General features: G+C 43.6%; 1 protein-coding gene across 2 annotated transcripts in view; it reads left to right on the plus strand.

Moving 5' to 3' along the window:
• The first annotated feature begins 1,446 nt into the window (after positions 1 to 1,446).
• LOC109868939 (semaphorin-3ab-like) overlaps positions 1,447 to 15,175 on the plus strand; it is a 32,062-nt gene continuing 18,333 nt past the window's right edge. Inside the window, exons 1-7 of one of the 2 annotated variants that reach the window (XM_031804330.1) lie at positions 1,447 to 1,932; positions 10,610 to 10,764; positions 12,106 to 12,168; positions 12,373 to 12,492; positions 13,476 to 13,569; positions 13,752 to 13,871; positions 14,907 to 15,052. In XM_031804330.1, coding sequence (XP_031660190.1) covers positions 1,833 to 1,932; positions 10,610 to 10,764; positions 12,106 to 12,168; positions 12,373 to 12,492; positions 13,476 to 13,569; positions 13,752 to 13,871; positions 14,907 to 15,052 — 798 coding nt within the window. In that variant the 5' untranslated portion in view covers positions 1,447 to 1,832. The remainder of the gene's footprint in view (positions 1,933 to 10,609; positions 10,765 to 12,105; positions 12,169 to 12,372; positions 12,493 to 13,475; positions 13,570 to 13,751; positions 13,872 to 14,906; positions 15,053 to 15,175) is intronic. The other variant, XM_031804329.1, reaches the window with a different exon arrangement.

Consider the following 15,175-nt stretch of genomic DNA (forward strand, 5'->3'; position numbering starts at 1 on the left):
GTGTTCAGCGTCCTTAGCCTCCCGGAGGAGCCGCTGCTTGGCCTCTTGGATCTCTTCAAGGGGAATGATCCGTCCCCTGTAGACCACATCTACGTCTACACATTTTCGCGCATCAAACTCAATGTCCAGTACCTCACATTGGGTCTCGGCAGCAGCCATCGTGGCGTCTGGAGCTTGATTGTGCTCTGGATCTTGGCTGGATTCGAGAGTTGGGTCTTTCTGGGTCTGGAGCCAACAGTCAGGTGTGAGCTCGACCTGGGGCCTCGGCTTGTAGACAATGAGCCTAGGCACGTGCACAGGCACAGCAGGCTCCTTCTTCTTGTTCTCATTCTGTGCCTTCTCCAAATACATCTCTTCCAAGGTTTTCTCCCACCTCTGTCACCTTTCCTCTCCAACTATTCTCTCCTCCTCTTTCATCTTCTTCTCCCTAAAATCAGATAAGATAAGTCAATTACTTTATTATCCCATGGGGAATTTTTGTGTGCAGATCTGTGCATACATTAAAACACATCATAAATCATAGACAGGGACATATCTAAACAATTATAGCTATTAAATACAAGTCTGGTCTTGTCCAGGTTGGTAAGAGTCTCCAGCTGTCTGAGTCTGTCCAACTCCCTCAATCTATCATCCTGCTGTTTCATGGCCAGGTAGGTCTCTCCCTCGGTCATCACAACTGTCTCCCTCCTCAGTCTCTCCTGGTTCAGGGCTTTTGTCCTGATCTCACTCTGTTTCTGTAATTCTGAGTTTTACATGCTTTATCAACCATCACGATGCTACAACTAGCTACTACTACTACGGTACAGCTGTACTAATACAACTACTGTACTACTGTATTACTACAACTACTGCTACTACTACTATTACTACTTCTCCATCTGCTTCTACATCTACATTACTTGCTGTTTGGGGTTTTAGGCTGGGTTTCTGTATAGCACTGTGTGACATCGGCTGATGTACAAAGGGCTTCATAAATACATTTGATTGATTGATACTACTACTACTACTACTACTCCTACTACTACTTCTACTACTACTTCTACTAATACTCAGTGGTGGGAAAACTACTCAGTTGTCATACTTCAGTAAAAGTAAAGATAGCTTAATAGAATATTAAAGTCACCCAGCAAAATACTAATTGAGTAAAAGTCTAAAAGTATCTGGTTTTAAATGTACTTAAGTAAAGTGGTAGAAAAAGTCGTTTTATCATACTTAAAAGTAAAAAGTAAATGCTATACATCAAAGGCCAACAAAAGGACTGTTTGATGCAGCGGAGTGAAAGTGACAAGAAAGCAAGAGACGGTATAGTGAGAGCGAGAGGGAGAGAAATAAGATGAAAGGCACACCACATAGCAGTTGTCTTATTCCCATTTAAAGTAGGTTTTCCTGCAGCAGTGAAAAAGAGAGAAGGAGTGTGTGTGTTTGTGTATGTAATTTGGGAACTCTTCCCCCGCCTCCTCTTTGCCTATACGGAGGAGAGGAGGACTCACTGACAGAGAGAGAGAGAGAGAGATCAGAGGAGAGGAGAAGAGTACAGTGGGAGAGGAATCAAAACTCAACAGGGGGAGAAACCCAGACATAACAGAAAAGAGACAACAGAGTGAGAGACGCATAAGACAAGTTACACGAAGCGAAGAGATGAGAGGAGACACATCTGATCAGTAGCTGTTTAGCTGAAGCCAAGTGGGAGTAGTGTGTTTTGTTGGACTAGATTTATCTAGGTATCTTTCCGAGCCCACACACATATTACTCGTGATTGTGTTTCCTGCACTTGCCTTCCTCGTGAAGTGTGTGTTGTGCTCAGGACTTTGAGTGTGTGTGAGTGAGAGACCATGTGGCGGTTCGTGACCCTGGTCCTCCTAGCCCACCTGGGGAGCAGTCTGACGGGGGCATGGAGAGCCTCCCAGCCTCGCCTACAGTTCACCCACTCAGGTAAGACAGAACCCCTCTCTCTCCCATTCACACCCTGCTGTCTCTTTGTTAGTGTGCCTCACGTGCTGTATTTTTGTATAGCTCTCCACTCACTGTGTCTCACTAGTTCCTTCTATGTCCCTATAACTGCTTCCCTCATACCATTACATAATAAAGGATCAGCTATGTTTGGAAGAGTATGGCAGTTTTGTGTGAAGATTTGTGTGTATGATTGACAAAGTGCGATTTTGTGTAAAGATGATGTGTGTCGTTGAGAGTGCTAATTTTAGCTTTAAAGAATGTGTATGATTGTATATTCATCTGTCTTCTAACATATTTTTGGTCTGTGCTCAGTGAGTACTGATTGATATTTGAGCTGCTCCATCTACTCATATCTGATAATGCAACAATAATAAACCCCAGTTGGGAGTGATAGTCTAATCGTAATGGTCTGTACTCACACCATTTAAACACACCCAGACATCACACAGACTCTGTGAAGTACAAATAAGAAACAGATTCAAGGCTGAAAAGGACATGGCCTAGAAAGTACAAAAGGAAATTATGCAGGGAGGAAAGCTAGTATTTCAAAATACTCTCAGGTGGGAATTTTCTCATTAATTTAGTTTAGTCAGAGCTAAAGTGGCTCAACACAGAGAGAGGTTTTATTTTCTGCATTTTTGATCTGCTGTATTTCAGTGCTTCATCTGGCTGCTTTTGATGATGTGTACTGCCAGATGTGAATTGTGCTTAATACAAGGTGTTTCAAGGTGGTACTGTGGTCCTGTGCGTTAGAGGGAGAAAGAGTGTGTGTGATAAAGGAATTGCTGGGTGTCAGAAATGTGTGGGTGTGTGAATGTGTGCATCTGTGCGTCTTTGTCTGGGCGTAAATGCATGCGTGTTTCAATCCGATGCAGACACCGACACACAGACAGTGACTCTCAGAGGGAGTACCATGTGCTGGTCATTTCCCTCCCTACCTCCGATGTACGTCTGATAGCCTGACTGCCTTTTCCTCTGCTCTTCACGGGTCAGGGGCGCCTGATTCCAGATCAGATCCTAGAAGACCACATGTGATGGAGCTGGTTTTTAACCCCACCATGGCTGATTACCCCATCAGCTTGGCTGCCTGGTCCCTCTCTCTCCAACCCTCCTAGCCTTAATGACTAAATTATCCCAGTTATTCAGTCAAACTTCACATCAGCCAGCCAGCCGACACTGGAGTTAGACTGCCTGCCACCCCACTTATAATGACTCAATTATCCCAGTCGCTTGTAGTCTCTGGACCTGATTTCCCAAATGATAAATGACAGCTGGAGACTGGGTTTGTGCCCCCCACACACAAAAGGGGCATTTTACTGCTGCAGATTCAGTGAAATGTATAGCGGCACATACAAAAGGCTAATGAAGCAATCTCTGCGGTTAAGCCATGTGAAAACCGCACACAAGCGGGTTATAATAGAGTTGGGGTTTGATGATGCTTGCCGTGTCTGGTTTCCTTTACAGTTCACCTGCTGCTCTTGTGACCTGTGATGGTGTATTATTACCCGGTACAGTGATTGGAGAGGCAGATGTTTGAACGTTCATTATAATTTAGATTGATTCGCACACAACATACTGACATAGACTGAGAGTCATTTCATCATCTAGATGATGACACATTCTCCTTTCACCTGAGGGGAGAATTAGTACCCCTCTTCCTTGGTAGCACCCTTGACAACGGCAGACAGTGGTTTTGCAGCCTTGAACTAAAGGTGTGCGATAATACTCAGACAAGGACTCAGGCAATCTGATTATGATTTATATCTATGTATTCAGAAAGGTGAAAGGGCAAGGTGTCCACTTGTGCCTGGTTGAGTTGTGAAAGAATCCAGATGTCGGGGAGTGTGTGTTTGTCCGTTTCCCAGACATCTCCAGTCCTGCCTTTCTAATTGCACAGTAATTGGTGAAGTGATAACCCCATTTCCACAGGAAATGTGCCCCGGTTTCCTCATCTCTCTAGTGGCGCACCGAACTAAGTCTTCCTCCTGGGAACTGTGAGCCAGACAACTCAGCTAAGGGGCTCCCCATGTAGAGACACAGACAGCCTAACTCAGTCACACAAACACACAGACAGACAGACACACACACACACTTTCTCACTTACGCACAGGGGTGGGGGAGGGGGGAGTCATAAAAATAAATAGCATAAATACCAATAATTGTAGTAACCCTGTGTTTATAAACGTAGATATTGACTTTAACACTTCAGCATGGTTTTGTGGCACAGTGCAGAAGGTTGAGTGTTCACAGACCCCAACGGATGAGCTCACTCTCCCTACCTGTGTCATTACACTACGATCAGAGCCGGCTGCAGACAACGATCGGCTAGGGGAAATCAGATTTTCAACATTTTGATGCTATACTGTATTTCTAATTATATAAAATATATGCCAGGAATTGTCCAGGTCTCTGTGCCAATGCACCACACACAACCAATAAGAAATGCATAGCTGTATACCGATTCCTTAGAGCGCTTGTAATCATGGTTTGCGTTTTCAACACCACAATCAAGTAAAGCATGTCATCTATGTGGACGACTTGGGAGAATGATGATCGGCAGCAGAATGCGCTTCAGTATCAGAAGTAAAAATACAGCCAGACTGGCCTGCTACTGTGCCCTTCTATAATCTGTTCAGAGTCGATCCACAACTGATCCAAATGGAATGAAACACTCAAATTACAGGGCTTTTGCAAGAATTGGCAACTGCTGGACTAATTATTACACGCTAGATCGTCTAGATGCAGGCAAAAGTGTGCAAGGTGGTATTGAATATGTCACTGTCACCTCAACCTTTTCGACCTGTGTGCACCTACGTTGTAATCTTTCATTCATAGGCTAGGGTGTAGCAACCTCATGATGGGTATAAGGAACATTTGAGTATCATGTAGTAGCCTAAACCTATCGCTGTTACATTGAACTGGGTGAATGGAATTTGAATGACAGTCATCCAATGTGCTGTAATAGAAATAAGTCCATGCTCATTAAAAAATAATAGTCCTCCATCTTAAATGGCACTGGATCAGCTATACCATATTGCAGATAGAGTGTTGCTTCCATCAATGTAATTTTGTAAATATATACAGTACCAGTCCAAAGTTTGGGTTTAAGGGTTTTTCTTTATTTTTACTATTTTCTACATTGTAGAATAATAGTGAAGACATCAAAACTATGAAATAGAATCCTCCCCAAATACAGGTGTGCCAAACTTGTAGCGTCATACCCAAGAAGACTCAAGGCTGAAATCGCTGCCAAAGGTGCTTCAACAAAGTACTGAGTAAAGGGTCTGAATATTTACAGTACCAGTCAAAAGTTTGGACATACAAGGGTTTCAAGGGTTTTTCTTAATTTTTACTATGTCCTACATTGTAGAATAAAACTATGAAATAACACATATGAAATCATGTAGTAACCAAAAAAAAGTGTTAAACAAATCAAGATAGATTTGAGATTTGAGATTCTTCAAAGTAGCCACTGCTTGCCTTGATGACAGCTTTGCACACTCTTGGCATTCTTTCAACCAGCTTCATGAGGAATGCTTTTCCAACAGTCTTGAAGGAGTTCCCACATATGTTATTGATTGATTGACTATGACCTTTCAAATCACCCAGCACTCTTCAGCCATTCCTGAACCTGTAACCAAAAACAAGCTACATATGGACAGTATCAAAACAAATTATCTAATGATTCTGTCTCTTCACAGCAAAATCTGCAGAGCTGGGATGGTTGTATCCCCCATATATGCAACCTTCTATTGGTTGCAAGAATGTTATATAATAATTTAAATTGGAAAATTCTATGTTTTGAATCCGGCCTGACAGCTATTCCTCTATCTTGTGAACTTATATTGAAAATTGGTGCAGATTCGTATGATTTTATGTGTGGTATGATTACTATAGTCTATTGCAGATCTGGACAAACAATCCACCTACCACTATTGTCACTATGAATAGATGACAGGATAGACAGTTGTCTGGTAAAGTGTAGTACGTAAGATGTAAGATGTATAAATTGTATAAATAAGTTTACTCCAATTGGGGGATCGGCGGTAGGGTTTGCGGGGAATAATAATAAAGGTATATTCTTTAAAAAAGTATGTATGTCTATATAGGTAAGTGTATGGATATATGTGTATATGTATGCATGCATGTATGGATATATATTTTTACCCCAAAAATATATGGGGGATTGGAAATGATGCAGACAATTACATTGATGGAACCAATATTCTTTAAGCTGATCCACCCCTAAAAAAATTATAAATAAATAAAATATTTTTTTAAATACAAAGGTGTAGTACATAAGGGAAGTACCAAAACACCTTGATAGAGGAGGCGCATGCAAGTAGATGAGGAAATTTGGCTATATGGGATACATTATATAGTCAAATCAGCAAAATAGAGAATGTAAATCAAGGAAAAAACACACTACCCTTCTCTGTGCACAATAAAAAACACACAACCCTCCCCAAAGCAAAAAAAAAGTTTGTCAACACTCACCTATATTGGACCAGCCCACCCCAGTAAATGTAGAACTGTCCCTCAGTACCAGTCTGAGGAAAAGAGCCAGCTGTCCAAAAAAGGACTCCAACCACAGTGTGTGTGTTTTCACCTTTGTCTCTGTGTGTGTCTGTAATTGCGCTTGTCTGTGTGTGTGTGCGCTTGTTGTGTGCGTGTCTGTGTCTCCTGATGCAGGAATGTTCTTAGCTGTGTCACACGCCATACATTTGCCCTAATCACATATACGCCCATCAGTGGCTCCCATGACTGAGGTTCTCTAATGTCAACTGGCTTGGGTCCTCCTGGTGCCATGCTAACTCACGGTCACTCCCGTCCTCCTGGTGCCAAGCTAACTTACGGTCACTCCCGTCCTCCTGGTGCCATGCTAACTCACGGTCACTCCCGTCCTCCTGGTGCCAAGCTAACTCAGGGTCACTCCCGTCCTCCTGGTGCCAAGCTAACTCACGGTCACTCCCGTCGTCCTGGTGCCATGCTAACTCACGGTCACTCACGTCCTCCTGGTGCCAAGCTAACTCACGGTCACTCCCGTCCTCCTGGTGCCGTGCTAACTCACGGTCACTCACGTCCTCCTGGTGCCAAGCTAACTCACGGCATCCACATTCACACAGGACAAGAGGAAGAGAGGGTGAAGGGTATACAGAGACTCGCCCCAGAAATGCCACAGATATCAGGGGAAGTGTGAGGATTGTAGCATGATGGCATGGGGGCGGAGAGGATGGGGTGAATGGGCTGTGAAAATTTGTCAAACGTTTTCCTTGATTTAGATTGACAGGGTCAAGGAACAACTGACTGGTGGTCAAGGGTCAAGGTCTTAAGGACCTTGCTGTCTCCTTCAGCTTGTCTGAGGATGTCTGCACTCTGCAGTAGAGGTCTTCACAGATCGAACCCGAATGCCCAAGACCCGACCTACCACGGCTCTGCATAGCTTATAGCATATTTATTTAATGCTAATAAGGTGCATTTTTTGACTTATAGAAGGCCTAGCCAACATATAAAGAGATATTTCTTCATCAGAAGAGCAACTTGTGTAATGGTCCTGTGTGTAGCTATGTAGAGAGTCAGGCGCAGGACAGCAGATATGAGTAATCAACGTACTTTACTCAAAATATACAAAATACAAAGCAATACAGCAAGCCCACAATAACGGACCGATGTACAACGAACAATCACTCACAAACAAAAATGGGGAACAAAGGGTTAAATAATAAACAAGTAATTGGGTGAGTGAAATCAGGTATGTAAGACAAAGACAAAACAAATGGAAGGTTGGTGACGTCGACCGCCAAACGCCTCCCGAACAAGGAGCGGGACCGACTTCGGAGGAAGTCGTGACAACTTGGCTGACTCTCTTGGGAGTCAGGTCCGGATCTAGGCCTGGTTGTCATCGGGTCCATTTGGGTTCGGGTGTGATTGTCCTCCAGTCCTTTCGGGTCCAGGTCCAAAATGTTGGACCTGAGAAGACCTCTACTCTGCTGTCTTTACAAACATGTTGAGTCTAACCGGACTGAAAATACTGTACATGGCTGTTCTGAGTTTAGACACATTTAGAAGAAAAAAACCTTCTGTTTGTGATCTCGGACTTTTACTAGGTTTTGGGGGATTTTTAACTAAGCCGACTGAATTTAACAATGTACCTTACATTAACAGTTGAGAAGTTAGCACACTAGTGCATGAAGATAATGGACTTACTCCAGTAGATGTGCTGAGTTTTGGTGTTAGCTGCGGAGGTCAGTCAGTGAAACACTGCCAGGTCTGGAACCCCCACTGGGTCGACACGGTCATTGCTGTCAAGGCAAATGCCCCAGAGGAAGGATCGGCCCAGTGGGGTGGGTGGGTGCAGCTGGTGTGTTGGGAGTAAGTCAGGAGAGTGGCAGTAAGAATGTGCGTGTCTGTGTGTGTCTGTGTGTGTGAGTGTATGTGTGATGTGTGTTGGTGTGGAGATTACATGTCAGTTTCTATAAGGGGGATTTGTGCTTGGAAGAGGCAGGAATGTGTTTTCTGTCACCCTGAATAAGAAGTATTCATCATATACTCAGAATGATGGGTGCCCTGGCCATTGGTTCTATAGTCCAGTGTGTGTGTATAAGTATGCAGTATATACATTCACTGAGTGTACAAAACATACAAAACACTTTCCATGACAGATTGACCAGGTGAATCCAGGTGAAAGCTATGATCCCAAATTGATGTCACTTGTTAAATCCATTTCAATCCGTGTAGATGAAGGAGAGCATATGTTTAAGCCTTGAGACAGTTGAGACATGGATTGTGTTTGTGTACCATTCAAAGGGTGAATGGGCAAGACAAAAGATTGAAGTGCCTTTGAACGGGATATGGTAGTTGGTGTCAGGGGCACTGGTTTGTGTCAAGAACTGCAAAGTTGCTGGGTTTTTCATGCTCAGCAGTTTCCAGTGTGTATCAAGAATGGTTTACCACCCAAAGGACATCCAGCCAACTTGACACAACTGTTGGAAGCATAGGCAACAACATGGGCCAGCATGCCTGTGGAACGCGAGTCCATGCCCTAACGAATTGAGTCTGGAAGGAGTTCTTAACGCTTTGTACACTCAGTGTACAGTATACACTCAATGACCAGTTTATTAGGAACACCACACTGTTCACGAAAATGGTTTTCTCCTACAGACAGCGAGTCACAGTCGTGGCTTGCTATATAAAGCAGGCAGACAGGCATGGAGGCATTCAGTTACTGTTAGAAAACCCAGCCAGTCAGCGGCGGTGCTGTGGTAGGCAACAGCTCGTTGATGAAGAATGGCAAGAATCGTACAAGCTAACAGGTGGGCCACAAACTGGCAAATAAGATGGTTATACTCTTATCAAGGAATTTGATGGTGATATTTAGGACGTGTCACTCAGCAAGTTTGCTAACAACCAAGAGTGTGTGTGTGCCAGTTTGTCAATCTTACTCTCAGTCCTCCCGATATCTTTAAAATAAATCTTTGCTAACTCTTTCGCCCAAAAAATGAAACTGATTCAATGAACTCCAAATGGCACTTTATTTTATTTTTGTATTTTCCCTCAATAACAGGCCGTCTGCTCCAAATTAACTCTCCATTTGATAATTTTTTCTCTTTCATGCCTTCTCCCCATCGATTTATCCTCTTCTCATCGCTGTGTCGTTTCTTCCACACTCGTCATGTCTCATTTCTCAGTCTGTCAGTTTCATCACAATGGCATCAGTCTAATCTCACTGTTCCAGTTTTACCACCAGACAATGTCTGTCATTAAGTCTCCATCTTCTCCAAACCCTCCTTCTATCTTCTATCAAACACATATGCGAGCTAAGCTTTCCTAAAGGGTAACAGATACTTCTATGTGTGAGGACAGTTAGACGAATGTAAACGAATCCATCCTCAAAATTCCTTCCTATGTGATCTCAAAGCTTATAGACATCTGCTGTATGTTAGTGTAGATCAGTTTGTGTGGGAGATGTGTGGTTTCACAATAAGAGTAGACTGATAGAAGTGGCGATTGTCATTCTCTGCTAATCGCTACTCTTAGCTATCCAGCTATCGGATCTATCTTGTAGAGCCTCTATCATAGCTGTCATTGTATCCCTGTTGTAATCACCCACTATCGTCTTATCTGTCTGGAGATGTACTAGTTACTTTTCTCTGACGGACTTGGACTTTGACTTTGCCCGATAAGAGTGCTTGAGAAATGAATTGATGAATGTGTGATAGACACTGTGGGACAGGGTTTGTGCTGTGTCATATTATATTATGTTCCATGTTTGTGGAATGGAGTTGGACTTATGCAAGGTCCTAGCCACAGAGTACTACAACTCATATGATTGATGGATGCAGCCTAGTACCATTCATTAGCTGGTCTTTGGTGTATGATCTGAGATATTATAGCTGGTGTGTGACTATGTGTTTTAGATCTCTCTGCCTTTCTATCTGTATATTGTAAACTGTCAATAAATTGTTTGTCCATGTTGTCAAGTTGTATTCGTCATTAGATTACAGATGCCGTATAACTGTAATATTAGATTTTGTACCATATTGTGACTGTACCCTCATGTCTCTCTGCTGTACCGTGTCCATATTAGGACATCCTCAGTACTGTGCTTCTGATTGTTGTATTCATCTCTGGATTTATCTCTCTCTCTCTCTTTCAGAGCTGGTCCAGAATGGCCGTCTCCTGTCCCTGCCCCTGGCGGCGGGGGACATGCACTCTCTGCTGCCAGACGAAGATGGCCGCCGGCTCTACGTGGCCATGAAGGACAACCTGCTGTCCACAAGCCTGGACGACATTACACAGAACCCACACATGGTCAGACTGCCTGGCTCTCTATAGGCTTCTTTCACATAGGGGCTTTTCACACTACAGAGCCCAACCGAGCCTACCTAACCAAGCTGCACTGAGCTGGCCTAGTGACACATCAACCATAGTTGTTGGAACTTATTGAAAAAGACAATGTGAAAAGCGATTATCCAAACCACAGTATGGCTCTGGTCTGCATGATAGTGTGAAAAGGGTAATAGATTCAATATAATCACATTAACACATTCATTCATACAGTACAGCTACACTCACCAGTAAGGAAAACTAAGGAAAACCATAACTCAGAAAACCTTGTGAGAGAAGGGGTTGGATGACTGTCACAGTCAGGGTGTGTTGTCCAGTGTGTATGGCTAATGCAATGTAAGGGATAATTAAGCCCAATTTGATGGTAATGAGAATATGGATGGTGAAGCCATCTCCAGCTGTCCAGGGTCCCTTCCTCTTTCCATCAAGCCCCCTGTGTCTCTCAACCAACCACTCTCTTTCAGACCAACACTCATTCTAATACCCACAGATCCACACACACACTCTGTCCACCTCTCTACTGTATGTAACCATGTCCACTACCAGTCATATCCTAATTTCTCTCCTTTTCCACTTCCTCTCAGACTCTCATTCTAATACACATAGACACACATTTATACAGGAAGGCTCTCATATAAGTGAAGGTTTCATTCAGCCCTGTTCCCATTTCTGCCTGGCAGGAGCTTGACTGGAGCCATGAGCCCTCTAATAAAGCTATCCTCTGATCAACCAACCCCTGAGGCATTCCTATTGCCTGAGTCCCTCACCACCAGCCCACATCACTCACACTGACAGAAGAACTGTGTGTGTGTGATCACTCTCTCCAACATTCTATTTGTCCATGTCGCCTACCAATCATATCCTCCTTTAATTAGATTTTTTCAATTTTTTCCCTACCACATTCAAACCCCCAGTTCCTTTTTGGTATATTACTAATTGAATTGCATGTTGCACAGGGATTAGTGTAGTTTCTATGCATTTCCATGTCTTTGTCCATGTGACGGAGCATAGAAGCATATTTTCAGCTGCCAATGTATAAAACTCCCATCCAAGAAATGTTATTTGTCACAGATGGTTGATTTATATAAGGTTGTTTTTCACAGTGAGAAACATGGTGGTCTCTGATTCTACTCCTCCCTCTGGTATTCACTGATAATGAAAACATCTTTATCTTATCACATGATCTCTGCTACGGCCCCTAAATGACTAACTCAGTGAACATGCTATGGAGGTTAGTCATCTAAGGTGGCATCATACCGGCTAATCATGGTAGCATGACATTTATACTGGCACTTCCTCTTTCAGCTCTACTGGCCAGCAAGTCCAGACCGGGTCCAAGAGTGTTTGATGGCTGGAAAGGACCGGGAGGTGAGTGGTTATGGTGTACACACACACGCACGCACACACGCACGCACGCACGCACACACACACACACACACACACACACACACACACACACACACACACACACACACACACACACACACACACACACACACACACACACACACACACACACACACACACACACACATACACACACACCGTGCTAACTTCTAGTCTCCCCTACAGTTGGAGTGTGCTAACTTCCTGCGGGTGCTACAGCCCTACAACCAGACCCACTTATATGTGTGTGGAACGGGAGCCTTCAACCCTCGCTGTGCCTTCATCCCCACCAATGTCTTCCTCCAGGTAAAATCACACGCTCGTGCGCTCACACAGACACACACACACACACACACACACACACACACACACACACACACACACACACACACACACACACACACACACACACACACACACACGCACACACACACACACACACACACACACACACACACACACACACACACACACACACACACACACACACACGCGTACCCGGAGTGGTTTGAGAAACACACTCTATTGATGCCTATCTCAAGCTTTCTCTCTCTGTCCCTCTACATCTGTCCTATAGCAATAAATCCTATATCCGTGTGTTTTATCTGACTATAGGTCTAGCTGTCTACCCCTATAGCTGCGCTATCTGTAGGTATACCTATGTGTACTGTACTGTGTACCCCTATACCCTGATACCAGCCTGTCCTATCTGTCTCTGTGTGTTTACCACATGTCTTAACAATGCTTAGCTAAACTCCCTCCCTCTTCCTCTTTCTCGCTGTCTTCTTTCACACACTATTTTCCCACCTTACTCTGGTCCCCAGTGTGTTGGTGTCTGTGTTTCTGAGAGAAGGTACTAAACCCATTAAAGGTGTCTGTGTTTCTGAGAGAAGGTACTAAACCCATTAAAGGTGTCTGTGTTTCTGAGAGAAGGTACTAAACCCTTTAAAGGGGCTCAGGAACACGAGAGGAGGCTGTGCTGTGAGTGGCCGGCGGCGCTGCCTCCCTCGCATTGCATTTTACAAAATGTTCACCCAAATATTTACAGCCATTACTACCTCATTAATCTATACAAGTCTGGGAAAGTTTCACAGGTGTACAGTACATTAGTCATGTGGCAGTGTGATTGTGTGTGTGTGTGTGTGTGTGTGTGTGTGTGTGTGTGTGTGTGTGTGTGTGTGTGTGTGTGTGTGTGTGTGTGTGTGTGTGTGTGTGTGTGTGTGTGTGTGTGCGTGCGTGCATGTACATGCTGTGTATAATGTGTTTATTAAATTCTATTTATTTGGCAGTCGGAGCGACAAACTCTGTCATTTGGAGAGACTGAATGTGGGAAGGGAAAGTGTCCATACGATCCACACCAGAAAACAGCCACAGCCATTATTGGTAAGACCATGACAGTACGTGTGAGAATATGTCTTGTGTGTGAGTAAGTGCACACTAATAAAATAACCTGTTTGCTGTCCTTGTAGGTGGATGTTGATGATAATGTGTGTATATATGTGCTGTTCCATAGGGTAGGCCTATATAGTATGGTGGATAATGTGTTCGTCTGTATTCATGTACAGATGGCGAGCTGTACGCTGGGATCTCTTCCGACTTCATGAGTCGAGACTCGGCCTTCTTCCGCAACCTGGGCAGTCGTCATGTGATCCGCACCGAGCAGTACGACTCCACCTGGCTTCAGGGTAAGGAACTTGGTCTCAGCGTTCTAGGATTCTGTAGGGACCTCTCTATAGGCTTGATCAAACAATAACAACTGAATCATTTCTCTTCATTCTCTCTTTCACTCTTACTCATCGCCACATTTTCCTTTCATTCTCTGTCATTTGTTTTTTTTCTCTTTCATCTCCCTTTCGATCTTTCTCTCTCATTTGTAAACTCTCCCTTCTCTCTATCGCTTTCTCTCAATTCAATTCCATTGAAGGTCTTTATTGGTATGGGAAACATATGTTAACATTGACAAAGCAAGTGAAGATAACAAACAAAAGTGAAATAAACAATAAAAATTAACAGTAAACATTACACTCACAGAAGTTCCAAAAGAATAAAGACATTTCAAATATCATATTATGTCTATATACAGTGTTGTAACGATGTGCAAATGGTTAAAGTACACAAGGGAAAATAAATCAAACATAAATATGCATTCTTCACTGGTTGACCTTTTCTTGTGGCAACAGGTCACAAATCTTGCTGCTGTGACGGCACACTGTGGTATTTCACCCAGTAGATATGGGTGTTTATCAAACTCGGTTTGATTTTTCTAATTATTTGTGGATCTGTGTAATCTGAGGAAAATATGTTTATCTAATATGGTCATACATTTGGCAGGAAGTTAGGAAGTGCAGCTCAGTTTCCACCTCATTTTGTGGGCAGTATAACTTTAGACCGTCCTCGTTTCACATCCGTTACATGAGCATATAGCCTGTCTATTCTTGAGTGCCAGGTCTGCCTATGGCGGCCTTTCTCAATACCAAGGCTATGCTCACTAAGTCTGTACAGTCATAGCTTTCCTTAAGTTTAGGTCAGGCACAATGGTCAGGTATTCTGCCACTGTGTACTCTCTGTTTAGGGACAAATAGCATTCTAGTTTGATCTGTTGTTTTGTTTCTCTCTCTCCCTCTTTCCTTCTGTCTAATTTGCAAACTTTCTCTCCCCACTCTCTCTCCCTCTCTCTCTCACTCTCTCTCTCTCTCTTCCTCTCTCTCTCTCTCTGTCAGATGCCCAGTTTGTGAAGGTGGCCTCGATGGCGGAGACTGATAACCCAGAGGATGACAAGGTGTACGTGTTCTTCACTGAGCGGGCTCAGGAGGCAGAGGGGGCTGCTGGGAAGGTGCTGTACTCCCGAGTGGCACGTGTCTGCAAGGTAAGATCTCTACGTGCCTGTGTTGTGTCTGCTGGTATTGACGTGTGTGTGTGTGTGTGTTGCAGGTATGTGTGTTTGTTTATATTTTTTCTATCATAGTTGCTGTCTAGGTCGATCGTGACA

This window comes from Oncorhynchus kisutch, linkage group LG24 (genome assembly GCF_002021735.2).
Source record: "Oncorhynchus kisutch isolate 150728-3 linkage group LG24, Okis_V2, whole genome shotgun sequence".
Taxonomy (NCBI): Eukaryota; Metazoa; Chordata; class Actinopteri; order Salmoniformes; family Salmonidae; genus Oncorhynchus; species Oncorhynchus kisutch.